Source organism: Solea senegalensis, linkage group LG3 (assembly GCF_019176455.1).
Source record: "Solea senegalensis isolate Sse05_10M linkage group LG3, IFAPA_SoseM_1, whole genome shotgun sequence".
Classification (NCBI taxonomy): Eukaryota; Metazoa; Chordata; class Actinopteri; order Pleuronectiformes; family Soleidae; genus Solea; species Solea senegalensis.
In genome coordinates, this window is record NC_058023.1 from 21,057,208 (window position 1) to 21,084,187 (window position 26,980).

At 43.2% G+C, this 26,980-nt stretch overlaps 2 protein-coding genes across 2 annotated transcripts; both read left to right on the top strand.

The window, feature by feature from the left end:
* Window positions 1-1,210: 1,210 nt before the first annotated feature.
* Window positions 1,211-10,274, top strand: LOC122766198 (extracellular calcium-sensing receptor-like). The gene is made up of 9 exons (XM_044020879.1): window positions 1,211-1,470; window positions 1,564-1,858; window positions 2,049-2,135; window positions 2,310-2,579; window positions 5,866-6,072; window positions 6,567-6,842; window positions 7,041-7,268; window positions 9,066-9,189; window positions 9,264-10,274. The coding sequence occupies exons 1-9, from the start codon at window positions 1,256-1,258 to the stop codon at window positions 10,172-10,174; spliced, it is 2,613 nt and encodes an 870-aa protein (XP_043876814.1). The 5' UTR covers window positions 1,211-1,255; the 3' UTR covers window positions 10,175-10,274.
* A 1,068-nt stretch (window positions 10,275-11,342) lies between these two features.
* On the top strand, window positions 11,343-20,642 carry LOC122767066 (extracellular calcium-sensing receptor-like). Its single transcript, XM_044022410.1, has 9 exons — window positions 11,343-12,309; window positions 12,395-12,689; window positions 12,833-12,919; window positions 15,030-15,299; window positions 16,976-17,191; window positions 17,267-17,533; window positions 17,962-18,189; window positions 19,139-19,262; window positions 19,341-20,642. Exons 1-9 carry the CDS (start codon window positions 12,080-12,082, stop codon window positions 20,249-20,251), a joined length of 2,628 nt encoding a protein of 875 aa, XP_043878345.1. The 5' UTR covers window positions 11,343-12,079; the 3' UTR covers window positions 20,252-20,642.
* The last annotated feature ends 6,338 nt before the right edge of the window (window positions 20,643-26,980 follow it).

Consider the following 26,980-nt stretch of genomic DNA (forward strand, 5'->3'; position numbering starts at 1 on the left):
TTGAAATACTTTAAATGATTTAGATTTTTTTTTATAACCAACGATTGTTCTGGTGTTGAAAGTTAATGTAATTTTACATGATTACTTATTTTAGTAATAAGGGCAACATTTATCACAACTCACCTTGTGCTGCTCCTGCTGAACCAATTCTGCCATGTTTCTCTCTCTCTCCAACAACAGGGCCCCAAACCACACCTACCACCACACCCAAAATCTTTGGCTTTGGCTAAAATGCTAACACTAAACACAATAAACAGTCTTTTAATATTTAGTCAGACAGTGTATGGTACATTATCAAGGTCAGGGTGGCAATTACACAGGGAGGGTAGGTGCATGGTTCCTCAGCAGAATCCCCCTGAAACCTTTCTGCTTTCATTAACAAGGAGTTTGCTAGTCCCAAACCTAGTTGAGTCGAGCCATGCCGTGCCGAGTCTTGCTGGAACTGTATGGTAGAAAAGGGATTTTAGAAGTGGATCGAACAATTCTACCTGAAATAATCTCCTGCTTGATGAGCTTCTCCAAATAGTTCATGGCAAGTCAGAGTTTATCTAATACTATGATTCAGAAATAAAGTTAAGCACTAATTATATATAATGGTTGACCAGTAAAGTTCACTTGAGTGAAGATTGGCAACGTCCAGAAACTAGGAATAAATGATAGTTACAAAGATGGTTGCAGTCACATTCAGATTTTGCTAACTACTGATTTTCCTTCAATAATGTAAAAATTAAGCATAGATGGCCAAACAGTGACAGATGTTTTGTTGAGGGGGAATTTGAATGTTGTGTTCAAATGGATTGCATTTAGTCATTTGGTAGATGCGATGTTCCAAAGGGACTATTTAGACAGTTGAGGAGATGTGTCAAGATATTAGTCAATTGTAAGCAAAAACATATTTTTATGAAATGATTTACTTTCCCACCTCAGCCTGTCCACCCAGCTGCAGTTTAAAATAGTTTTGAGTTGTCATATCTATTCATCCATTTAAAGTCTTCAGTGTGTCCATTTACAAACACACTGATCGGATAAATGAAATTGTATAATTTAAAACTTGAAATACAAACAGTTGCACTGTGAAGATAAATGACAAAAGAAGGATATGTAATTGACACATGACGTTGCTGAGGACCTGCCCCTACTGCTAGTTATTCTGCTCTGATAGGTGATGCGTAAGTATAAACATTATCATCAGTCAATAAAATAGGTGATGTAGTGAAAGGACTGAACTCAGAAAAGGGTAAAGCAGAGTAAAGTCATGAGGATATTATTAAACAAGTTGCTCTTGCTAATGTTCTCCTGCTTTTGTTCTGCTGTGTCCTCCTCCTCTTGTCAGTTACACAAACAGTTTAATCTAAATGGGATGCACAAAACTGGAGATGTGATTCTAGGTGGACTTTTTGCAATCAACTTCTTTTCTGCTGATCCTGACCTCACTTTTACTTCAGAGTTACAGCTGCCTACCTGCTATGGGTGAGTCTGACAGTACCTGTAGTTGCGAAATGTATAACTTTGCAGTTACTGTATGAAATATTTGCAATAGTAAACATTTCATGTTTGTGGTAGTTTTGATATTATAGGATTCAGACAGGCTCAGACCATGGCCTTTGCTGTTGATGAGATCAACAGAAACTCCAACCTGCTGCCTAATGTGACTCTGGGATACAGTCTGTATGATAACTGCATCCAACTAGGAATTGGATTTCGGGCAGCACTGACCTTAGTCAGTGGTCAAGAAGAGCAAGTTACATTAGAGGAGAACTGTGTAGGAACTCCTCCAGTCCTAGGGATTGTGGGTGATTCTTCCTCCACACGTTCTATTGCCATAGCCGCAGTCTTGGGTTTGTACAGAGTGCCTCTGGTAAGTTTTTAAGTCTTTCAGTTCAATAATTTTTGTGTTAAATGTTTTTATTTATTTTGAATTAAATTGAATGAACTATTGCACTATTTTAAATTGTAATTAATGTTCTGACAGAAGAATTACCAACCTTAAAACAAAGAAACAAACTGTATTTTAGGATATGTGTTTTTTTTGTTTCGTATTTTTGCAGGTGAGTCATTTTGCCACATGTTCCTGCCTGAGTGACAGACAAAAGTTCCCATCTTTCTTTAGGACGATCCCCAGTGATGCTTTTCAGGTACATATCCAGCCCCGCTTCCTCCCCCATCACCATTCATGATATGTGTCTCATTTACAGATAAACAACATTTAAAGACTGTGATTAAAGTCTTCAATTAACCTGTTTAGCAGGATTTCTAGTGAAGGATGATTCCAGCCTGTACACTAATTCATCTGGTCTGTGTCCACATAGGTAAATGCTATGATTCAGATTCTAAAACACTTTGGTTGGACTTGGGCAGGTCTGATCATAAGTGATGACGATTATGGAGTCCACGCTGCCCGATCCTTTCACTCTGATCTGGGTCCAGCTGGTGGAGGTTGTGTGGCTTACACAGAGATTTTGCCCTGGGGTGACAACCCTGCTGAATTAAGGAGAATAGTGGATGTGATAAGGAAATCTACAGCTCGAGTGGTGATTGTTTTTGCAAATAAGAGTCGCGTGATTAACCTCATGAAAGAGGTCAGTCCTGAGAAAATATGAGGCAAAAACATTGTAACCTTTCTGTAATTTGTTAATGTTGCTGGTTAAAGGTTTCAGAATATAATTGTTTACCAGGACAAATACAAATTTGCTTGAAAAAACACAGGTTTGAGTGTAACATTAACTATGGATACTAGAGTATACTTTACTGCTATAATAACAACAACAATAATATTTGTATAGCACTTTTCATGAACCCAAAGTGGCTTTACATTTAATTAATTTAGAAAAGGAAAAAAAAGACACAACTAACATAAAACCACTAATAAAAGTTTTGAGAAGTGATTGAATGAGGTGAGGTCAGAAAAGTCACCGGTCGTTTGGGGTAATGAGTTCCAGAGGGGGGGCTGAGTGACTTTGAACTGGATGTGTTGGGAGATATGAAGCCAGTGCATGTTCTGGACGACAGGGTTGAAATCGTAGAGGATGCTGTTGCAGTAGTCAATGTTGGAAGTAATGCATTAATCAGGGTTTCAGCAGAATAGAAGGAGAGTGATGGACGGATGTGGACAATCTTTTTGAGGTGGAAGACCACAGTTTTGGTGATGTTAATTGATATGTTTTTCAAAAGTGAGGTGGCTGTCAAGATGACAGGGTTCAAACTGAACTGATCCAGAGTGAGGCAGAAGTGGGCAGATTTATTGTATTTTATTTGGAGAAAATGTGCTTGCATCCAGGACTTCATTTGTGAGATGCAGTTGTTGAGGGTGGAGTATGTTGTGGGGGTGATTGAATTGGTTGTGATGTAGATCTAGCAGCATAGCAAACCAAACGGAGGCCATAGCGTCAAATTATGTTGCAAATGAGGAGGATGCAACGAATGTTGATGTGGACAAACTGTTATAGAGAGATATGATCTTAACAAGAGACCAGAGACAACAGAGCCGGTGATGTTGAGGCAGGATTCCAGACGGGAGAGAAGGATGAAGGTGTCGAATGTGCCAGTGAGGTCAAGGAGGATGAAGATGCTGAGGTATCCAGAGTCAAAGAAGAGGACAAAGTCAAGAGAATCAAGAAGTTTATATGTCATTATGAGGACAAGCGAAGAAGCTGTTTAAGGTGTCAGGCAGAGTGGGGTCCTGGCTGACCTGCTGGCCGCTTTGCTTATAGTCCGTGATGGTCCTGATGTCTTTCCACATACTACGTGGGTTGTCATTGAAGTGCTCCTCAATGCGCTGCTTGTAACGGTGTTTTGCCAGCTGGATGCCCTTTTTCAGTTCTTTCCGGGCCAGCCTGTCCCCCGACCTATACTCTGTATTCCGGGCTTTTAGCAGGTTCCTCACTGTGCTGTCCATCCAAGGTTTTTGTTTAGGAAAAACCGTGATTGTCTTCGTGGGTAGGACAGCATCAGTGCAGAAGTGAACAAAGGACAGCACAGATGACGTGTATTCCTCTAGGTCAGCGCCTTCCTTGAACACTCCCCAGTCTGTGTTCTCAAAACAATCCTGTAAGGCTGAGGAAGCCTCCTCAGTCGAAACCTGAACGGTTCTGGTGGTGGGCTTGGTCCTACAGATCAGAGGTCTGTATGTAGGGATCAATTCCACAGAGATGTGATCCGACATGCCGAAGTGAGGAGCTGCTGTAGCCTTGTATCCCCCTCGGATGTTGCAGTAAACCTGGTCCAGTATGTTATGGTCTCTGGTTGGAAAGTTTATGAATTTGTAGAACTTGGGGAGTACAGCTTTCAATTCCACGAGGTTAAAATCCCCCACAACGATCACAGCCGCCTCTGGATTAGCCTTCATCTGGTTGCTAATCAGGCAGTACAGCTCCTCCAGTGCTAATTTAGCATTAGCTCGCGGTGGTATGTAGGCTGCTATGATCATGACAGAGGTGAGTTCTCTAACCAGTTTAAACGGTCTGCACTTCACTGCCAGATATTCCAAATCGGGAGAGCAGAAAGTTCCAATTATGCTTGTGGCTGTACACCACGAGTTGTGAATGTACAGTGCCAAACCTCCGCCTTTGGTCTTGACTGAAGCTGCAGTCCTGTCGGCTCGGAACAGAGAGTGTTATTGTCCAGCCAGGTCTCGGTGAAAATCGCCACACAGCTGTTTGTCTTCCGTGAGACGATTCTCAGTCGAATCTCGTCCAGTTTGTTGGTGAGTGACCTGACGTGCGCGAGGAGGAGACTGGGCAGTGCCGGTCTGTGTGGTTTAGCAAGTAGCCTAGCACGCACTCCGCTCCGCTTACCCTGCTTTTGTTTACGTTGTCTCCTCCGTCTCCTGGGCCATAGAGGGGGTATGATGAGAGCCTCTGTGGTCCGCTGTAGTTCGGGTGGGATAAAATCCGGCTTTGGAGGTGGGTAAAGACTGGAGTTTTTCCCCAAATTCCACAGTTTAGTCCTACTGTGCTGGGTTAAGGCTTCAAGTCTCCAGATAAAAAGTGTAAACACAAACAAAAACACGAAAACAAACCTAAAAAGCCGAGAGCCTCCAGCCGCTGCGTGCACCTGCGCCGCCATTTTGCTTTGCCAAGTCAAGTCATTCGCACATTTGAGGATTGCTGTTTCTGTGCTGTACTATGAGCAGAAACCGGATTGGAATTTTTGAAATAGATCATTAGTGGAGAGGTGGCCTTTGATTTTGGTAGCAACATGTTCCAGAATTTTTGACAAAAAGGGAGTTTGGAGATGGGCCGGAAGTTGGACATTATGTCAGGGTTGAGGCCAGGTGTTTTGAGGATGGTTTTGAGTTTAAGCGAATGGGGGACAGATCCAGAGCTGAGTGTGGAGTTGATGGTTTATGTAATGATTTTGATGATGTGGTATGATTTTGTAAACTTGTGATAATTCAATATGTGCCCAGCCACAAGAAAACTAGAAACAAGTGGGCAGAGGAAGAAGATGTGGCCATTTAAATGTAGGCACTCCTACAAATGTAGGGAGAATTTTTGCCATATTTCTAATACCAAATCAAATCAAATACATTCAAGTGGCTCTTTCGTGTAGTGTGGATGGATCAGTCTGTTGCTGAATGAGCTTATGATGTTCCAACTCTCAGCTAGTTGCCAAAATTATTAGCATCACAGTCAATACTTCATACACAAAGCTGTGTCATTCACAAGTTATTCAAGCACATCAGGTTGGTTTGTTATTCATATTAATTGCAGATGCTCACATGTTCCCAGTACAGTTTATAATACAATCGTCTGATCGAACAGAAGTTTGGATGTGCATTTAAAAAAATAAATAATTTTTTTTTTCTTTGTTTACTTGATTTGTGCTGGCCTGACTTGTTGCTGGTTTTCTCATGGCTGGTCACAGGTGGTCAGGCAGAAGGTGAGAGGCCTGCAGTGGATTGCCAGTGAAGCCTGGACATCAGTTGATGTGCTCCAGACTCCCCACTTCATGCCATACCTGGGTGGAACACTAGGCATTGCCATCCGTCGAGGAGAAATACCAGGACTCAGGGACTTCCTGTTACAAATACATCCAGACCTACATCACAACAAGACAGATGAAAATAACATGGTGAGTTTCCTGCTGGCATGTTTGGCAAAACCACATCTCACTACCTGGTTATACTTATTGTTATACTTATTATTCAGTTCCAGTGGATACAATTTTATTTTATCTAAAGGCTGACAGGTAGTTGCAATTTATAATTTAAATGTATAAATATAGAATAGACAGTTTAGTTTTTTATGTACATTGTATGTGTTTTAGGACTTATTTTGAGCTGTTAATCCTTGTAAAGCCACTGTTGTGAAGATTAGACCAGTGATAATGGTGAGCAAGGATATTCTGTTAGATTATATATTGTGTCATTTTGTGTATCAACATCATTGTGTATCAACACTGCCATTGTTGGCATTGCTTATTGAACATGCAACACTGTACATAGGTAAGATATAGACTCATAAGGAACAATTATTATAATTATTTACAACAACAGGGCTCAACACTGAAACTGTACTGTTTATTGTATCCCCAAACAATGAAATTGGATTTTCTCACCCCTGCAGGTGAATCAGTTTTGGGAACACACATTTCAGTGTAGATTTGCACCACCTCCAGCAGGTTGGGTGGAAGCTGGAGAAGAATTATGCACTGGACAGGAAGTTATAGAGAATGTGGAGAATGAGTTATTTGACGTTTCAGACCTCAGGCCAGAGTATAATGTGTATAAGGCTGTGTACGCTCTGGCATATGCTCTTGATGACATGCTGCAGTGTGAGCCAGGGAGAGGACCTTTCAGCAACAACACCTGTGCTCATTTACAAAGACTGGAGCCATGGCAGGTGAGATATCAGTTTACACTCAACACTTAATTTCACTTAATCCTTCGATAAAAGTTGAATTTAGTATGTAGTATGTAATATATTCATAAATAGTTAGAGAATAATTGGAAACCTGTTGGTTAGCTGAGAAAAAACAACCAGTAATTGTATTTTTTTTTGTTTGTGTGTTCCTTATATATCCAATTCTCATGTCAAAAGCTTGTGCATTATTTGGGAAAAGTCAACTTCTCCACCACATTTGGTGATGAAGTGTCATTTGATGAAAATGGTGATGCCTTACCAATATATGACATCATGAACTGGGTGTGGCTCCCTGACAGAAGTACTAAAGTCCAGAATGTTGGTGAGGTTAAGAGGTCAGCCTTCAAAGGTGAAGAACTCACACTGGATGAAGACAATATCTTCTGGAACTTTCAATCTAAACAGGTTACTACTTAATTGTATAGACAACCATTGCTGTGCCTCACTCATTGGGCTAGATTCATATTTTCCTCTGAGTCCATAGAGGGTTGCTATGGTCCATCTTATGTGACTGTTGTCATCCACCCATACTTGATGGTACTGTATGTCCATACATATATGTGCACACCTTCATTTTTTGACTTAGGATGTTCCTCACAAAAATGCTTAAGCTGCATGCAGAGTTTTCCAGTGTAGTTGTTGGAACCCTCTGTTTTGGTTGAAGAAAGGACATCTAATAACACACTAACCATTATTGATCCCCAAAGGGCAAATCATTTGCAGCTCATCACATTAACATTACATCCAACCAGCCTGAACAATCTCACAACAGTCAGCATCAACAGATTGACAGAAAATTAAGTAATGGGAACAGAGGTAATGGAAACAGTGAACAAAAATAATTACAGATGGACAATCAAAATTATAAATAAGTGCATGTCACGTTTAAAATGCTAGATTAAGTGGCATTTAAAATGAGTGGAGCAGCTTGATAGCTTATAGAATAAAATATTTTAAAAAGTCATTTGTTTTACACCGGGTGCATAGTACTGGCAACCTGAAGGCATCAGTGTTGTTTTTGTTAACAATGGCGATGACGAAATTATTTCGTTGATTTCGCCCTTTTTTTTCATGATGATCACAAGACTGTGACGAAATGAACATGGATCTTTGATGACGAAAACATGACAAGACGTGCGTGAGTTTTCATTGAAGAGACTTAATGTTAGTGGGTGGTTTGTCAGACGAACAAAGTGCACAACATTTCTGCTTATTGTGCACTTAATCTGTCAATTAAAACCTAACAATTCCTTGGTGCGTGTTTCAAGACGGGTCAGGTGGGTTGCGACATCGCTGCCGACGCCTAGCTCCCCGCCCTGGTGATGCAATGCTGTTGGGGCGTACTGAGGACAGTCTGCACTTATCGACAGTCGCACCCGGGTCCAACGACAAGAGCCGCAGAGATATGCACTTGGGATGTGCACTAAGGGGAGCAGCCGGCTGGCGGGAGAAGCCGCAGCAAGTGCATATCTCTGCGGCCCTGGGAAGCGGCGAGGTCCGGGCGGGGGTTTGCTGTAAACCACCTTCGCCGCAAGCCTTTCCAAGCTGACCTAGAGTCGGTCACTGCACACCACCGGCAGAGGAAATTTAATTTTCACAACTTATGTGTGAAACTCTTGTATGATGAAGTAGGCATCAATTCATGGAAAAAAACAGCTAAAACGGACTAAAACCTTTTTGAGTTTTTGTCGACTAAAACTGGACTAAAACTATCACCTATAGAAATGACTAAAATGTGACTAAAACTAATAAGCATTTTTGTCCAAAAGACTAAAACTAAGACTAAATCTAGAATGGCTTCCAAAAACAACACTGGAAGGCATCAACTCAAACTCATCTGCCAGAATGCGTTGGGGTTGGCTGATAATGGAGGTGGCTTTCTTTCTTCCTTGCCTCTGCCAGAGGGACATCATTTTTTTTTGCCTGACTCCAATGATCCTGGAGCAGATCTGTAAAATGTAACAAATGCTGCTTTTATCCTCAAAAGATAACCAGCAAATAAAAGAGTTAAAAGATTCTTAAAGACAATGTAGTAAAATCAACATGCACATTTCAAAATAGTTCAGCTTCCTCACTAGATAAATTCTCTGCTGGCTTGTTTTGACCTTGGACTTAGTATAGCAACTCTCTGTGTACATGGACGATGAAAAAGATTGGAGGGGTCCTCATCCGATATAATAACATAGATTTCTCTCCACACAGCCTCCTCGGTCAGTGTGCAGTGAGAGTTGTCCTCCAGGTACCCGCATGGCCACAAAGAAGGGGGAACCTGAGTGTTGTTTTGACTGTGTCCCTTGTTCTGAGGGAAAGATCAGCAATACGACTGGTGAGTGTACAGTTTTAAACACCACAGTTCAGAGATGTTGTATGAACTTTTATCTCATCACTTTCTTTTCTCAGACTCCATGGAGTGCACCAGTTGTCCAGAAGATTTCTGGTCCAGCCTCCAGCGTGACCACTGTGTCCCTAAAAAAACTGAGTTCCTCTCCTACCATGAGCCTCTGGGTATCTGCTTGACAATCACCTCACTGTTGGGAACATTTATCTGTGCTGTTGTTCTGGGCATCTTCATCCATCATCGCAGCACACCTATAGTTCGTGCCAACAATTCAGAACTTAGTTTTCTTCTTGTGGTGTCGCTCAAATTCTGTTTCTTGTGTTCATTGCTCTTCATTGGACGACCCAGATTATGGACTTGCCAACTAAGACATGCAGCATTTGGCGTCAGCTTTGTGCTTTGTGTCTCATGTATTCTGGTGAAAACCATGGTGGTTCTGGCTGTGTTCAGGGCCTCCAAACCAGGAGGTGAGTCCAGTCTCAAGTGGTTTGGTGCTATGCAGCAGAGAGGGACAGTTCTGGTTCTGACTTCTATTCAAGCAGCAATCTGCACTGTCTGGCTTGTCTCTGCTTCACCAGTGCCTCACAAAAACACCCAGTATCACAGTGACAAGATAGTTTATGAGTGTATAGTTGGTTCCACAGTTGGTTTTGCAGTTTTACTTGGTTATATTGGTTTACTGGCTGTCCTTAGTTTTTTGTTAGCTTTTCTAGCAAGGAATCTTCCAGACAGTTTCAATGAGGCCAAACTCATCACTTTCAGCATGCTGATCTTCTGTGCAGTGTGGGTGGCCTTTATCCCTGCTTACATCAACTCTCCAGGCAAATATGCAGATGCAGTTGAGGTTTTTGCCATCCTAGCCTCCAGTTTTGGCCTCTTGGTGGCACTGTTTGGACCCAAATGTTTTATAATCCTTGTGAGACCAGAAAGAAACACAAAGAAAGCCATCATGGGTCGTGGGACCACAACATAATATGGTTAACACTCCTGTCTCTCACTGATGCTCTGTATTTTAGAATTGTGTTGAAATTACTAGATCACAATACAGGCAATAAAGATGTTGATAAGAAGTATTTAAATTGATGTAGATTTTTTTTTTTCTAACCACTGATTATTCTGGTGTTGGGAGTTAATGTAATTTTACATGATTACTTATTTGTGCCTAGCCATGGAAAACCCAGGAACAAGTAGGCTGAGGGGCATTTTGAGTTCAGGTCTATTAAGGACTGCCTTCTGCCACAATATTCCTCCCAGGAATGAAAAATATTACCCCAGGAATGAAACAGACTCGGAGTGGAACTCCATGGTTTTTGGAGAAAATGAGGATGTTATCCAAATAAACAAAGACAAAGGAGTTGAGCATGTCTCTGAGTTTGTAATCAACAAGATCTTGGAAGACAACAGGGGCATTGGTGAGGAACAAAGGGCATTATGAGGAGTGTTGAAGAAAGCCCCTGAACCTTGGCTTTGCTAAAAATGTAGCAGAAGTCGTGGGATTCAGGAGGTACACCCCAACCGCAATTGAACCGGCCTCCCAGTTGATGGAGGGATTATGATTATGAGAAACCCAGAAGAAGTGGCTGGCAAGGAGGGTTCAAGATGTAGAACTAGATATGCTTGCAGATGTTGCCAGACAGGAGCATGGGAACCTAGCTGGTCTGGTGTGGGACTGTGCCCACTGAGTGTCTGTGCTGGAACTGGATGAGGCAGAGGAACCTTCCCTAACTACTGAGCCAACTCTTTGTCAATACTGCAGGCTCATTTTTGATATATTCTCGCATGCCATGGGGGAAGGTGTAGACCAGGGTGGCAGGTGCCCAGCAGCGTCCAAGGCCAGTGAAGGAGCTAAAGCTTGTTCTGCCACTGGAGGTTTTGGTGCTATAGAGCAGAGTGGGACAGTGACAAGATAACTTTTCTGTTTTAATTAACAAGGAGTTTGCGAGGAGGTGCTAGAGCACAGACTGGACATGGTGACCATACCCCTTGGGTTTTGGAGAAGATGAGGATGTCATCCAAACATACAAGACAAAGGAGTTGAGTCATGAATGCAACATATCAAAGGGAACAATGCTGAACTGTAAAAAAAATCCTGAAGACATGCATTAATCTCCAACATTTAGCAAAAGAAATGTCAAAAATCTCAACATTTAACAGAGGAGTCTGTTGTATTTAGCAACAGCCCTGCTGAAAGTGGCATTCACAAGCGCAGAGCCACATCACTACACCTTCTGCCATATTTCAGTTCAATGACTATGCCAAATGGAGTCTGCACTCTTTCTCATCATGCAGGCAGTACTGAATGATAATTTGAACAAATCTTTATAATTAATGGGCTCTAATGATTCAGTTATATTTAAAACTGCTTCACAAATGCCGTCACAGCAGTTTCATGTAGCCGTGCTACGATGACTATACTATACTATACTATACTAATGGAAACAATCCCAAACCCAGTGGAGTCGAGCCATACCGTTCAAATAGATTACATTTAGTCATTTGGTAGTTGCCATGTTCCAAAGGGACTATTTAGATAGTTGAGGAGATGTGTCAAGATAATAGTCAATTGTAAGCAAAAACATATATGAAATACAGTAATTAACTATCCCACCTCAGCCTGTCCACCCAGCTGCAGTTTAAAAAATTTACAAACACACTGATCTGATTTAAAACTTAAAATACGAACAGTTGCACTTGGAAGATAAATGACAAAAGAAGGATGTATAATTGACACATGACGTTGCTGAGGACCTGCCCCTACTGCTAGTTATTCTGCCATGATAGGTGATGTGCAAGAATAAACATTGTCATGAGTCATCAATAAATTGGGTGATGCAGTGAAAGGACTGAACTCAGAAAAGGGGTAAAGCAGAGTAAAGTCATGAGGATATTCTTCGACAGCAAGTTGCTCTTGCTAATGTTCTCCTGCTTTTACTCCGCTGTGTCCTCCTCTCTTTCTTTCTCCTCTTGTCAGTTACAGGAACAGTTTAATCTAAATGGGATGCACAAAACTGGAGATGTGATTATAGGTGGACTTTTTGCAATCAACTTCTTTTCTGCTGATCCTGACCTGACTTTTACCTCAGAGTCACAGCTGCCTACCTGCTATGGGTGAGTGTGTCAGTATCTGCAGTTGTGAAACAAGTGTAATTGTATAAGGTATTTTGAGTTGTAAACACTTACATGTTTGTGTTAGTTTTAATATTATAGGATTCAGACAGGCTCAGACCATGGCCTTTGCTATTGATGAGATCAACAGAAACTCCAACCTGCTGCCTAATGTGACTCTGGGATACAGTCTGTATGATAACTGCGTCCAACTAGGAATTGGATTTCGTGCAGCACTGACCTTAGTCAGTGGTCAAGAAGAGCAAGTTACATTAGAGGAGAGCTGTGTAGGAATTCCTCCAGTCCTAGGGATTGTGGGTGATACTACCTCTTCAAATTCTATAGCCATTTCTACAGTCTTAGGTTTGTACAGAGTGCCGCTGGTAAGTTTTCAAGTCTTTCAACTCAATCATTACAGTGATTAAATTCTGAATTCAATTTAAATATAATTTCCTTATTTTAAGTTGTTGTGTATTATAGAAAATATGTTAACCTTTCTTAGAAGAAGTGGTTTGCTTTTTTGCAGGTGAGTTATTTTGCCACATGTTCCTGCTTGAGTGACAGACAAAAGTTTCCATCTTTCTTTAGGACAATCCCAAGTGATGCTTTTCAGGTGAAAATCCATCTTCATCACTAATTATGTTATGTCTCATTTACAGTAGGGGTGAAACTGTATGCAAATGGCATGGTTTGGTAAATGTTCAGATTAGAAAGGAATGTGAAATACATTAATTTAAATTAGGTGAATGTGAAGGTTGTCAAATAAATAGAAAGTAAGTATTATAATAAAAAATAAAGATCAATTTCAGTGCAGCATTTAGAAAACTGAACATTTTCAACTTCACATTCAGTCAGTCTAATGGTCACAGCTTGTACTAAGATACATTATGTTTTCAAAGCACACTTTCTTTGTTAAATATGAATGTAAATGCATTACAGAGATGTATCCAAATTCTTAATAGCACTTTAATGTCAGCTTTATCTGCATTTGCAAAGATTATGCACTCTGTTTTTTTCTTGTACCAATGATATCCACAGGTGATAGTTATCATGTTTGGCGTATCACCAGGGGCACAGCCAATTTCAGTGATGAACAGTGATGTCACATTGTCTTTGTCTTCACTGCTGCTGTAGTTCATTAGGAAACCATAGTTTTCCAGCAGACAGCAGACCTGAAGGAGCTTGGTGGCTCCTCAGGCTCTTGCTTCTCACTTGCATTCTCCGTACAAGGCTCGTCTGTGCTAATGTTAGTTGTTAAACTCGTCTTTAACTGGTTGCTGAAACTGTTTGACAGAAACATACAAGAATGGCGATAATGTGAAATGTGATTAAGTTCTGCTCTGTTTGGTGTGTGTAAGGAGGAAACCTAACAAAGTGATGGAATATTGTTTAATACGACATGCGAGGTCCAGCTCGTAGCCTACTGGTTACTGACAATGCCACTTTGGGACTTTCACCCAAAGATTTATTTTACCCCAATCGAAGGACACGCAAATTCCACTTAAGACTCAGGAGACGAAGAAAAAAACAAATAAAATACCACAAAAAAATAAAAAAAATTAATTAATAACCACAAAGTAATAAAACACAAAATGAACCAAAGAATCATGAATGGGCAAATTATACTACCAAGACTACACTACATATAATTCCCCAGAAGAATTAAAGAAAATAATAAACATATAACACAACATAAATCGCTTAAATAATAAGCCCTGAAAATGTATCTAACAAAGCAGTTAATTACATCAAAATAAATCTAAGAAATCGAAACAAACAAAAAGGGCAGGTGGAATAACACAATCAAATTAATAAAGGAAATCGAAATAAACCTAAACCAAGACATCAAAATAAAATGGCAAGTGAACACAAGGCCGCAAGACAGCGGCAGTGGGAGAAGCCATTATGCGGAACAAAATGACGTCAAGACAAAGCAGAATCGGGTCGAGACAAAGCAGCAGAGGACAGCTGATCGTGATGTCATTCAAGTCACGGTTTTATCAGCCAGTTGGCCAACATTTATCTAAATAGATACAAATTAGCACTCTTACTATGGAGCTAAAACAACATTTTGAACGCGGCAGTCAAAACAATAACAAACCTTTTTGCTGAGTATGATGCCCGCACAACCATAGGGGGAGAGAGCAAGACTCGCGCTGCTACTGGCATTCACCTGCAACCACACTGGTGTTAGCCATGAGGCACCAAGCAGTATGATGCCGAGAGGGAGAGGACACTTACCGCCACAAGCTGAAGAGACAGCGCACCTTGAGCGTGGTGTGCAAGCCCAGCCGCTCTGTAGTACAACAAAAACATGCTATAAGCATACAGGTGGATGAGCTTCAGAGACGCGAAGTGAGTAGGACTGTGCGAAGCAGCGCACAGTCCTACTCACCAAGAGCCAAATACTCAGACGCGTTGGACAGGAGTGCAAAGAACTGCCGCATTTATAGTTCCTTCCACCTACAATGCATAGCTACCATTGGTGTTCAAATTAAGGCCGTCATACTGCTTGAGATGGGGCACATCCATGCTGCTACATCTGCATGGTGGCTACCGCTGAACATACATTTTTTTTAAGTATACACGTGTATACCAAAAATGTTTGTGTATTTGTCCCGAATGTCCTGTACCAAATGAGTCTTTGATGAACTGGTAACAGGATTTCTAGTGAAAGATGGTTCCAGCCTGTGCACTAATCCCTCTGCTCTGTGTCCACATAGGTGAATGCTATGATTCAGATTCTAAAACACTTTGGTTGGACTTGGGCAGGTCTGCTCATCAGTGATGATGATTATGGAGTCCACGCTGCCCGATCCTTTCACTCTGATCTGGGTCCAGCTGGTGGAGGTTGTCTGGCTTACACAGAGATCTTGCCCTGGGGTGACAACCCTGCTGAACTAAAGAGAATAGTGGATGTGATGAGGAAATCTACAGCTCGAGTGGTGATTGTGTTTGCAAATAAGAGTCACATGATGAACCTAATGAAAGAGGTCAGTCCTTAATGATATAAGTTGCAAAACCCTTTTAGCGTTTAAAAAACAGATTTAGTTATTTATACTAATATCTATAATATAGTATATAAAACAAGTTTGTGTATGACATCAACTGTGGAAACTACATTTTACTGGTATGAATTTATATGCATTTTTGGGGGGTGGCAGGGATGCTGTTTATGAGACTGAGCAGAGGGGAAGAAACTGTTCTTGTAGCCTGTTGCCAGAGGGAATAGTCTCAAAGAGAGTGAGAGGGGTCGGCCATGAGTTTAGCTGTACGCTTTAGGGTCCTGGAGGTTTACAGGTCATGGAGAGATGGGAGGTTACAGCCAATCACCTTCTCTGCAGAGAGGATGATATGCTGCAGTCTGCTCTTGCTGATGTTCAGCTCCCATTTGATGTCCTGTGTGATGAAGGTCCCCAGGAAGCGGAGCGAGTCCATGGTGGAAATGGCAGAATTGTGGAGGGGGATGAGGGCAGGGCTAACTGGTTAGGGTTAGGTAAACTCCCACATGGAGGTGGACTCGTCCCCACCGGAGACAAATCCACTGTTTTCTCAGCTTCACCTGCTGCTTCCTGTAAGACAGGAAGTCTGTGATCCACCTTCAGGTGGAGTTGGGCATGATCAGCTTGAACAGCTTGTCCTGTAGCAGAACTGGGATCATTGTATTGAAAGCAGAGCTGGAGTACACAAACATGATCCTGGAATAGGTTCCTGCTCAGTACTGGTGCTCCTGGATGAAGTGGAGGGCCAGGTTAACAGCATCATCTCAACCTCTTGGCTCTGTAGGCGAACTGCAAGGGGTCCAGCAAAGGGTATGTGATGGTTTTAAGACGGGAAAGCACAAGGCACTTGAAGGACTTCATTACCACCAAGGTCAGGGTGACATTTAGTCTTGTGATCATTGTATTTTTGGGGGACTGGGATGATGGTGAAGGCTTAAAGTAAGCAGGTACATGACATGTCTTCAATGAGGTGTTAAATATATGAAAAAAAATGTGAAAAAACTGGAGACATTTGGTCAGCACGGTGCTTCAAGGTGAAGGGGGAGATATGGCCAGCAGCTTTGTGGGAGGTTTGTCCTTTGAAGTTTGGTCTCTTTCCATGATGGACAGAGCTGTTGTTGTTGCTGAGGTGTATGTGGGTGGAGCTGGCTGGGCTAGATTGCAACCTGTCCTCCAACTGAAACGTAACTATGGGTCGTTTTTTCCAAGCCCTGAATATGACCTAAAGGTATGTTTTTACTACACTGGTGCAGTATTTTTATATATACGCACAGGTTTTACTGGGGTTAAGGTTAGGTAAAAAAAAGACAGGGTTAAGCAGTAAAAATTTAAAAAAAAAATTAAAAAGGTGGTATAGTTAGGGAGTCTAACCCTTGTCGACCACACTCGGGCACAGTGCTCTCACCACCTCAGCGAAGCTACTAGATACCACTTCCAAGGTACCAGGTTGCTGTCATGTATACAACCGCAAGTGGTGCTGGTTTTGAAAACGTAGGCATAGGTCATAATTCATACAAGCTATATGTACATTTCGTAGGAGAGCAGGTTCCTAGATTGGCTTAGCAAGTCCTGGGCCACTGTTTGTTTACCAGGATTAATTCAAATTTGCATGGAATAGTGTGTAAAACAATCATTAACTTTTATACTTGTTATAATGCAATATACAGGTGGTGAGGCAGAATGTGACAGGCCTGCAGTGGATGGCCAGTGAAGCCTGGTCATCACTTGATGTGCTCCAGACTCCTCACTTCATGACATACCTGGGTGGAACACTGGGGATATCCATCCGTCGAGGAGAAATAGCAGGACTCAGGGACTACCTGTCACAAATACGTCCTGACCTACATCAAAGCAGAAAAGATGGAAACAGTATGGTGAGAGTTGCCCTGTGACTTTTAATTTGTGAGAATTATATACTGGCATTAATCTAAAAATGAACTTAACTGCAGGTAAATCAGTTGTGGGAACACACATTTCAGTGTAGATTTGCACCACCTCCAGCAGGTTGGGTGGAAGCTGGAGGAAAATTATGCACTGGACAAGAAGTTATAGAGGATGTGGAGAATGAATTGGTGGATGTTTCAGACCTCAGGTCAGAGTATAATGTGTATAAGGCTGTGTACGCTCTGGCATATGCTCTTGATGAAATGCTGCAGTGTGAGCCAGGGAGAGGACCTTTCAGCAACAACACCTGTGCTCATTTACAAAGACTGGAGCCATGGCAGGTGTGATATTTATAGTAGTTTATCCTGCAATAATTATATTTATGTTGATTTCTCTTTACTGCTGTGTTTACAAATATACTGTCACACACATTAGCTTTATACAAGTTAAATACATAAAATGAAAGTTAAAAACAAGTTGATGTAGAAGCTATACTAAATAGATGTAAATTCCATCTGTACTCTTATTTTCCCTCTTCAGCACTGGTAACAGCTCAGGCCAGATGCATTGTTTTCAAGTTATCAGTCAGTTATCTTTAGCAAATGCTGTCAACATTGGCACAGTCGTGAATAAATTCCCTCTGAGTCAACGTTCACATGTTATATGAGAAACCTGTGAATCTGTTGGTCAGCTGAGGCAAACAACTGCTGAGCAATGATTGTAGTTTTTGTTCTTGTGTTCCTTTTGTGTCCTATTCTATTATCCAAAGCTTGTGTATTACTTGGAAAAAGTCACTTTCACCACAACATTTGGTGATCAAGTGTCATTTGATGAGAATGGTGATGCCTTACCTGTATATGACGTCATGAACTGGGTGTGGCTCCCTGATGGAAGAACTAAAGTTCATAGAGTGGGTGAGGTTAAGAGGTCAGCCTTCAAAGGTGAAGAACTCACACTGGATGAAGACAAAATCTTCTGGAACTTTGAATCCAAACAGGTTATTTCTTAATTGTTTTAGATTACTATCTCTTTCCCCACTCACTGGTCTAGAGTCATACCTTTTCTCTGAGTCCACAGATGTTTGCTATGGTCCATCTCACATGAATGATGTCATCCACCCATGTGCATGATGGCACTGACAAACCATTCATGAACCCTATCTCAGCACATCTCCATCCACTCAGCTCCCTCCACAATCTCTTATCAACTGCAACTAAACAACTGGAACACTGAGTTGATTGCTGTTGCTCCTAAGTATCTCCTCCACAAGTTTGGAAATCTGGTCCTTTCTGTGGATGGCTTCACCACTTTGCTGTCCATGGAAGTCCCAAAGTGGACTGCATGATGACATGCAGTCCACTCTATCATTTGACACACACATAAAATCAGTCAGTTTTTCCAATTTGAAATATCTCAGACTCTGGCCGAAGAGGTTTGCTATGGTCCATCTCACATGTATGATGTCATCCATCCATGTCTGTGATGGCACTGACAAAACCTTTATGGACATACATGTACACTCCTGCTTTTTTTTTGGCTGTGGACCGTAATCACCAAATGCTTAAGCTTCATGTAACACAACACTTTCTAGTGTATTTAATGAGACCTTCTCGTTTTGGTTGAAGAAGGGACATCAGAGAACACAATTACCATGGACTCTAGTCTACAAAACATACAAAGGGAGCTGATCTCCTGGTGAGAAACCTCTGCTTTTGTCAGGTGATGTGAGATCAACTCCACATTAGTTTAAACACAATATTACAAAGACCTTCAAAGACCCTCCAAGACCCTGCAGACAGGGAGCATCTTTTTTTTTTTTTTACAAAATTAACCTTTATGTTTCCAGAAAGTAGTGATTTACCAAGGATGTCCTGTCCAAAATCAGTGGACAGTATGGAGAAGCCCACATAGGATACAATAACAGATACAGAATTTTCTCCACACAGCCTCCTCGGTCAGTGTGCAGTGAGAGCTGTCCTTCAGGTACCCGCATGGCCAGAAAGAAGGGGGAACCTGACTGTTGTTTTGACTGCGTCCCTTGTTCTGAGGGAAAGATCAGCAATACAACTGGTGATTGTCATGGATTAAATGCCACAGTTCAGAGATGTTGTTTAAACATGACTCTCATCACTTTCCCTCTTTTCTCAGACTCAATGGAATGCACCAGTTGTCCAGAAGATTTCTGGTCCAGCCCCCAGCGTGACCACTGTGTTCCTAAGAAAATAGAGTTCCTCTCCTACCATGAGCCTCTGGGTATCTGCTTGACAATCACCTCACTGTTGGGCACATTTATCTGTGTTGTTGTTCTGGGCATCTTCATCCATCATCACAGCACACCTATAGTTCGTGCCAACAATTCAGAACTCAGTTTTCTTCTTGTGGTGTCACTTAAGTTCTGTTTCTTGTGTTCATTGCTCTTCATTGGACGACCCCGATTATGGACTTGCCAACTTAGACATGCAGCATTTGGCATCAGCTTTGTGCTTTGTGTCTCATGTATCCTGGTGAAAACCATGGTGGTTCTGGCTGTGTTCAGGGCCTCCAAACCAGGAGGTGAGTCCAGTCTGAAGTGGTTTGGTGCTGTGCAGCAGAGAGGGACAGTTCTGGTTCTGACTTCTGTTCAAGCAGCAATCTGCACTGTCTGGCTTGTCTCTGCTTCACCCGTGCCACAAAAAAACACCCAATATCACAGTGACAAGATAGTTTATGAGTGTGTAGTTGGGTCCACAGTTGGTTTTGCAGTTTTACTTGGTTATATTGGTTTGCTGGCCATCCTCAGTTTTTTGTTAGCTTTTCTAGCAAGGAATCTTCCAGACAGTTTCAATGAGGCCAAACTCATCACTTTCAGCATGCTGATCTTCTGTGCAGTGTGGGTGGCCTTTGTCCCTGCTTACATCAACTCTCCAGGCAAATATGCAGATGCTGTGGAGGTTTTTGCCATCCTAGCCTCCAGTTTTGGCCTCTTGGTGGCGCTGTTTGGACCCAAATGTTATATAATCCTTGTGAGACCTGAAAGAAACACAAAGAAAGCCATTATGGGCCGTGGGACTACAACGTAATGTGGTTAACACTCCCTTCTCTCTCTGCATTTTAGAATTGTGTTGAACTTACTAGATCACAATACAGGGAAAAAGTACAATGTTGATAAGAAATATTTAAATTGATGTAGATTCTTTTTTTCTAACCACCGATTATTCGGGTGTTGGGAGTTAATGTAATTTTACAAGATTACTTATTTGTGCCCAGCCATGGAAAACCCAGGAACAAGTAGGCTGAGGGGCATTTACACATTTCTGAAGTGTGATTGTACTATCAGGTCAAAGTGTAAGTTCCTGTGATGTTACTTAAAATTAAATGATTTTATTTAAGTTTATCCTGCAATAATTAAATTTATGTTGATTTCTCTGTACTGCTGTGTTCATAAATATACTGTCAGACAGCTTTCCATCAACGTCTAACACATGGGAATCTAAAAATATTTGAAGAAGATGAGGCCATTTGAATGTAGGCACTCCTCAAACTGCTTTAGGGAGAATTTTAGCCTCAAATGGTGTGTTTCCACAGGCTTTACTTGCCTTGGCACGAAGACGTTGTGTTTCCCCCCCTTGCTTTTGTCTAAGTCAAACCAGGCCCCCCAACCCGAACCCTTGTCAACACACAAACACCAAAAGTGAATAATTATAAATGTTTATAGGCAAAAGTAAACAATAGCAACAACAGCATCTACTTCTCACAGTGTATGTGGATAAAAACCTGTCCTGTGCTGCCATAAAAGGTAAACCTAGTGTGGCGACACAAGGGTTATTACTATGTTATGCACCAAATACCGACAACGCCACCTTGGGTTATGGCCCAAGGACCAGTTCAAGGTCGACTCAGGACAAAAAGACACTCAGGTTTGTTTACTCAGGGAGGGAATGAGACGGAGTTCAATGATCATGGCTAACAATTAATTATTAAAACAATCATGAGATTGGCACTGTAACAAAAAAAAGAATGAGCCCAACTAAAAGGGGGGTGTGTTCTGAGGCTTACCAGCTGGAGGAGGGGTTTGGTAGGGGAAGTGACATCCAAAAGGAAAAGGAGGACACCCCACACACACTGCAAAAGGTGACGTGTGAACAAAGAAAATCTTAAAAAAGGATCACACAGCACACAGGACCACCACAGGAGAACCACCACCACCACCGTCGGCCTTCAGCACTAAGGGGAGAGGAAAACACAATTAAACGGGCTCAAATTTAAGGAACCAAATGTAAATGATCTATTGATAAACTGAAAAATATTAAATGATATTATTAAATCAACCAAACACAAGAAACAAAAGATTCTCTGGCCAGAGATATCAACTCAATCAGTTTTAACGGCTTTAACTCAAATGGATCATATTAACAACATAAATTCAACCATTAAACAAAGAGTAAATAAGTACACAATTAAACCAAACCTTGCCAGATTAAAACCATTAAACAAAGCTTTATGGAGCTATAATTGACAGGATTGCGTTCAGTCGGCCTTTCGCTACGACTGGCAAAGGCTATGGGCCGCACTTTTCCTTCTTGCTCTTGGGAGAGCACTGCGCCCAGGCCTCCATGACTTGCGTCAACCTCCAAGATAAAAGGAAGGGAGAAGTCAGCGTATGCCAGCACAGGTGTGGTTGTGAGCTCAGATTTTAGGGCCTCAAAACTCCGCTGATGTTCTCCTGTCCATTTGTCCACGACTGGTTCAGACCGTCTGGATTTGGACCCCACAAGTTCAGCTACAAGGCGATGGAGAGGGGCAGCCAACTTGGCAAAGCCTTCCACAAAGCGACGATAGTAGCTTGCAAACCCGAGAAAGGACCGCAGCGCCAAGATGGTGGTGGGAGGCTGCCAGTTGGCTGCCACCTCAAGCTTGCTCGGGTCTGTGGAAACGCCTGCGGCTGAAATAATGTGGCCCAAGTAACGCACCTCCTGTTGGAAAAAGGAGCACTTTGACAACTTGGCCTTCAGGCCCTCGTGTTGTAAGCGCTGCAGTACCACTTCCAGTCTCTCAAGATGTTGTTGAAAGGAGGATGAGAAAACAACAATGTCATCCAGGTACAAGAGCAGCGACTGACACTGCTGATCTCCAAAAACACGCTGCATAAGTTGCTGGAAAGTGCTGGGCGCATTACACAACCCGAAGGGCATGCGATTCCATTCAAAGAGTCGGAAGGGAGAGCAAAACGCTGTCTTGGGTCGGTCAGCCTCTGCCACCGGGACCTAATTGTAGCCACTGGCTAAATCCAGAGTGGAAAACCATTGGGCTCCTGTGAGTGCATCCAACGACTCCTCGATCCGGGGGAGAGGAAATGCATCTTTTCGGGTCCGGTGCTTAAGCTGTCGATAGTCTACGCACAAGCGCAGACTACCATCCTTCTTTTTAACCAGCACGATCGGTGAAGCAAACGGACTACAACTTTCCCTGATAACCTGCGCACCAAGCAACTGATTAATGTGCTCCTTGACCACTTCGTATTCCAATGGCGGAATACGTCGATAACGTTGACTGACGGGAGTGTCGTCAAGAAGAGGGATTTCATGTGCTATCAGGTTGGTGCACCCCAGGTCGCCATTGTGAGTGGAAAAGACAGAAGCATATTTCCAAAGAAGATGCCTGGCTTCCTTCTGTTCTTCAACTGACAAAGCAGATAGATCAACCACATCTATTTGGTCTTGCAGTGTAGGAACCACAGCTTGGGATGCAACGGTGGCCAGATAAGATGGAACCTCCTTAATACCAGAAGGTAAGCTCACCACACAAACTTCACGCAATGCACCGACCTCTGTACGAGGGTAAAGCAGCACATCAGATGTTCCCACATTCACAACAGGTATTTACACAGTACCTCCCTCAACTCAAACCAGTGCTGGAGATGCAAGCAGTCCAGCGGGGAGACCCCAATCTAAGGGCTCAAAGAGCACAGTAGTCCCAGAATGCTGTGCAGGACAGGTGGCTGGAACGAGCTGCATGGTGCCACCAAAGATGCGAAAAGCTTTCCTGCCTTGCAGCTTAACCTTGCCAATAGCATCAGGAGAGGAAGTCAGAGAGGCTTGATGGCACCTCTGCAATGCCTGCACCACTGACTTTGGTGCTTCACTGACGGTGGCTAGCTTAAACAGGGCAAAGCCATGTTGCCCAAACAAGGTGCTGTAGCACCTTCGTAAAATGTTCATCCCCAAGACACCCGGGGCAGGAGGAGATGCATCAGCTGGAGGGTCCTTGACCACCAATAACCCACACCCTGGCAATATCCCACCACAGAGCTCGACTTCGAGTTCCAAGTAACCAAGGTATGGGATGGGCAATCCATTGGCGGCTTGAAGCTGAAGCCAATGACAAGATTAAAGCTTCTCTTGGTCCCAAGTCTCAAAGTGTTGCCGAAAAAAGCTTTCTCTGAACATGGACTCCATGGTGTCCATGTTCAGTGTCCACTAAACAAGGAACTGTTACTCCCCCCATAACCACATCCAGGTGTGAACAAGTGCTGATTAGCTTAGCTTCTCTCCGATCCCCCCACAAGACAGGTGAGCCAGTGGCAACTCCCCCCGAACTTTGACTCCGCAGTTCGATGGGTGCGAGTTTCCCGAATGCTGAGCTGGCTCCCGCCGAGAGGCTGGTCGGCTGGAAGCAGACACTGAAGGTTGAGGAGGGACACACTCTCCTCTGCACTCCCTTTGCAAAGTGGCCAGGCTGTTGATACTGCCAGCAGATGACCGGATCCCGGTAAGAATAGTTACGCTGCTGACTGATCTGCAGCTGAGCAAGAGTTTCTGTAAGATGTTTAAGCTGTTCCTGTTGGAGCTTCAACATTTGTTTCACCTCCTGCAGCTCTGAAGCCTGGGGTGGACTAGCCACTAAAGGAGCAGTCTGGACACCACACTGCAAGCCCATCAACAAAGGAACTGAGTGGCTCCGGCCGCGCACACCCCCTGGTAATCCCTCTCGCTCCCACCTAATTGCCTCTGCCCGAGCATCCAGCAGAGAGACAGTAGGCTGCCTGCCGACTAATTGTTTTAATTCTCGACGAAGGGAACCATCAATGACGTTTTCGATAAACTGATCGCGCAGCAGAACATCTGCATTTAACATCTCGCTTGGAGCACTTTGCTTCACCATAGACATCAAACTCATTAACGCGAGGGAGAACTCTTACAGAGTCTCCCCATCTTGTTGTCGCCTTGAGAAAAACGCCTCCTGTAAGGCAACGTACGAATCAGTGCAACCATACAGCTCTCGCAATACCACAATAATTTTGGCTGGGTCACTTCTATCAGCAGTCGAGTGATATTTTATTTCTTCATGCGCCTCTCCCTCTAAATGGTCAAAAAGAAAGCATGCCTGATCAAGTGTGGACAGGTGGCGAGCCCTCATGCAAGCCTGAGCTTCCTCAATCCACTCATCTAGCCCTATACCTGATCTACCCCTAAACGCTGGGCACTTTCTGTCTCTGGGTACAAGGACCAATCGCTCGGTTACATGAGTGGTAGAAGTGGACGGTGTGAGGAGAGGTTCAGCAGGAATAGCAGGTGCAGCACTAGGACCAGGCATGGGAGCAGCCTGCTCCTGCTGCAATCTGTCATTCTCTGCCCTCAACTGTGCCACCAAATCCCTCAACTCTTGTAGCTCTCCTTCCATTTTGTGTTGGTTGCAATCAATCAAACACAAGAAACAAAAGAGTCTCTGGCCAGAGATATCAACTCAATCAGTTTTAACGGCTTTAACTCAAATGGATCATATTAACAACATAAATTCAACCATTAAACAAAGAGTAAATAAGTAAACAAATGAACCAAACCTTGCCAGATTGTACTTAAAACACTCGCACACTCAAACACACACATATAATTCACAATATTGTGGCTGAGAGTTCGGGCAGACTTGTCGCATCCAGTACGAGTTACAGACACGCACGCACGCACACACACACACACCCACACACAAAGCAATCACACGTAGCAGTGGTAATCAGGCTGACCACAGGCGGATCGGAACCAGGCCGTCGGAGCAACAGTCACAGAGCGACAGAACAGCGGAGAAACGGCGGCGAAGTGGCGGCAAAGCAGCGGCAAAGCAGCAGCCAAATAGCCATGGTTAATCAGCTGTGTTTACACTTGGCGTTGGCGTTAGCCTTAGCGCTAGCCTTAGCGTTCCAGTTCCCGTTATAAGTCAGGGTGCATTGGCATCCCTTCCAAAGAGGGAGAGGGGTGAAGAGATCAGTCGTGGCAGGGAAGACAGCCACCATGCAGCACACAACCAGCAGACTGTTAGAGGGAGAGGAGCAGAAGAGGAGCTTAGCCCCTGGCTACAGCAGCAAACAACATAAGCATGTCATCACTCACCAATGCTCTGGTTGCAGCAATAAACACCGTCCCGACTGATCGGCTCGACCGCAGTGAAGATGCCGGATCTATCAGGGAACAACGGTTTTAATTGAATGACACACGGACAAATATACACAAAACAGCACAGCAATATGTGCTTACCTGTGCTCGGATGCTAGCGGCACCTACAACGACCCGGAAGCGAGAGATCAGGCGGAGGGACACAGCCTACTTTTCTCCCCTCGGTAAGCGCAGTGATTGGCTAATAAGTCAGAGCGGCCGGAGTGCAGTCAAACCAACTAAGTCGGTGGTGCCTCATACCACTACACTAGACTTCAAGGTCTGGAATACCTTGTCAAGAGCAAGGCTTGTGAGAAGAGCAGTCATTATGAAACAGTGATAAAAATTGGTAAACCCCAGGAAGCGTTGCTCTCATTTACGGGTGTCAGGAACTGCAGAGACCTTAGCCAGGTCACTTGGAGACTGCCTTCTACCACAATATTCCCCCAGGAATGAAACAGACTCGGTGTGGAACTCCTTGGTTTTTAGAGAAAATGAGGATGTTATCCAAATAAAGAAAGAGAAAGCAGTTGAGCATGTCTCTGAGTTTGTAATTAACAAGATCTTGGAAAACAGCAGGGGCATTGGTGAGGAACAAAGGGCATTATGAGGATTGTTGAAGAAAGCCCCTGAACCTTGGCTTTGCTGAAAATGTAGCAGAAGTCGTGGGATTCAGGAGGTACACTGGAGATGTCAGGTGAAGAATCTCTGGAGTGAGAGGGGAGCCACGAGGAGGCAAGCTTGAGGTATTTTTACCGAAGGTTCTCCAAACGCAATGGAACCGGTCTCCCAGTTGATGAAGGGATTATGATGGGAGAAATCCAGAAGAAGTGGCTGGCAAGGAGAGTCCAAGATGTAGAACTAGATATGCTTGCAGATGTTGCCAGACAGGAGCATGGGAACCTGGCTGGTCTGGTGTGTGACTGTGCCCAGAACTTGGCCATTGAGGGTCTGTGCTGAAACCGGATGAGGCAGAGGAACCTTCCCTAACTGCTGAGACAACTCTTTGTCAATAATGCAGGCTCATTTTTGATATATTCTGGCATGCCATTGGGGAAGTTGTAGACCAGGGTGGCAGGGGCCCAGCAGCGTCCAAGGCCAGTGAAGGAGCTGAAGCTGGTTCTGCCACAGGAGAGCAGAGAGGGACAGTGACAAGTTAAATTTTCTTTTTTAACAAACAAACTGCTGTTTCATGTAGCCGTGCTATGATGACTATACTATACTATACTAATGGAAACGATCCCAGACCCAGTGGAGTCGAGCCATGCCGTTCAAATAGATTGCATTTAGTCATTTGGTAGATGCCATGTTCCAAAGGGACTATTTGGATAGTTGAGGAGATGTGTCAAGATAATAGTCAATTGTAAGCAAAAACATATACGA

What these genes read in the sequence shown, in the direction of transcription:
- LOC122766198 (XM_044020879.1), top strand. Translation starts at nt 1,256, where the DNA reads ATGAGGATATTATTAAACAAGTTGCTCTTGCTAATGTTCTCCTGCTTT. An exon ending in TCCCCAGTGATGCTTTTCAG is followed by an intron (nt 2,136 to 2,309) that starts GTACATATCCAG and finishes GTGTCCACATAG; the next exon opens with GTAAATGCTATGATTCAGAT. An exon ending in AAAGACTGGAGCCATGGCAG is followed by an intron (nt 6,843 to 7,040) that starts GTGAGATATCAG and finishes TCATGTCAAAAG; the next exon opens with CTTGTGCATTATTTGGGAAA.
- LOC122767066 (XM_044022410.1), top strand. Translation starts at nt 12,080, where the DNA reads ATGAGGATATTCTTCGACAGCAAGTTGCTCTTGCTAATGTTCTCCTGC. An exon ending in TGATGAACCTAATGAAAGAG is followed by an intron (nt 15,300 to 16,975) that starts GTCAGTCCTTAA and finishes TGCAATATACAG; the next exon opens with GTGGTGAGGCAGAATGTGAC. An exon ending in AAAGACTGGAGCCATGGCAG is followed by an intron (nt 17,534 to 17,961) that starts GTGTGATATTTA and finishes TATTATCCAAAG; the next exon opens with CTTGTGTATTACTTGGAAAA.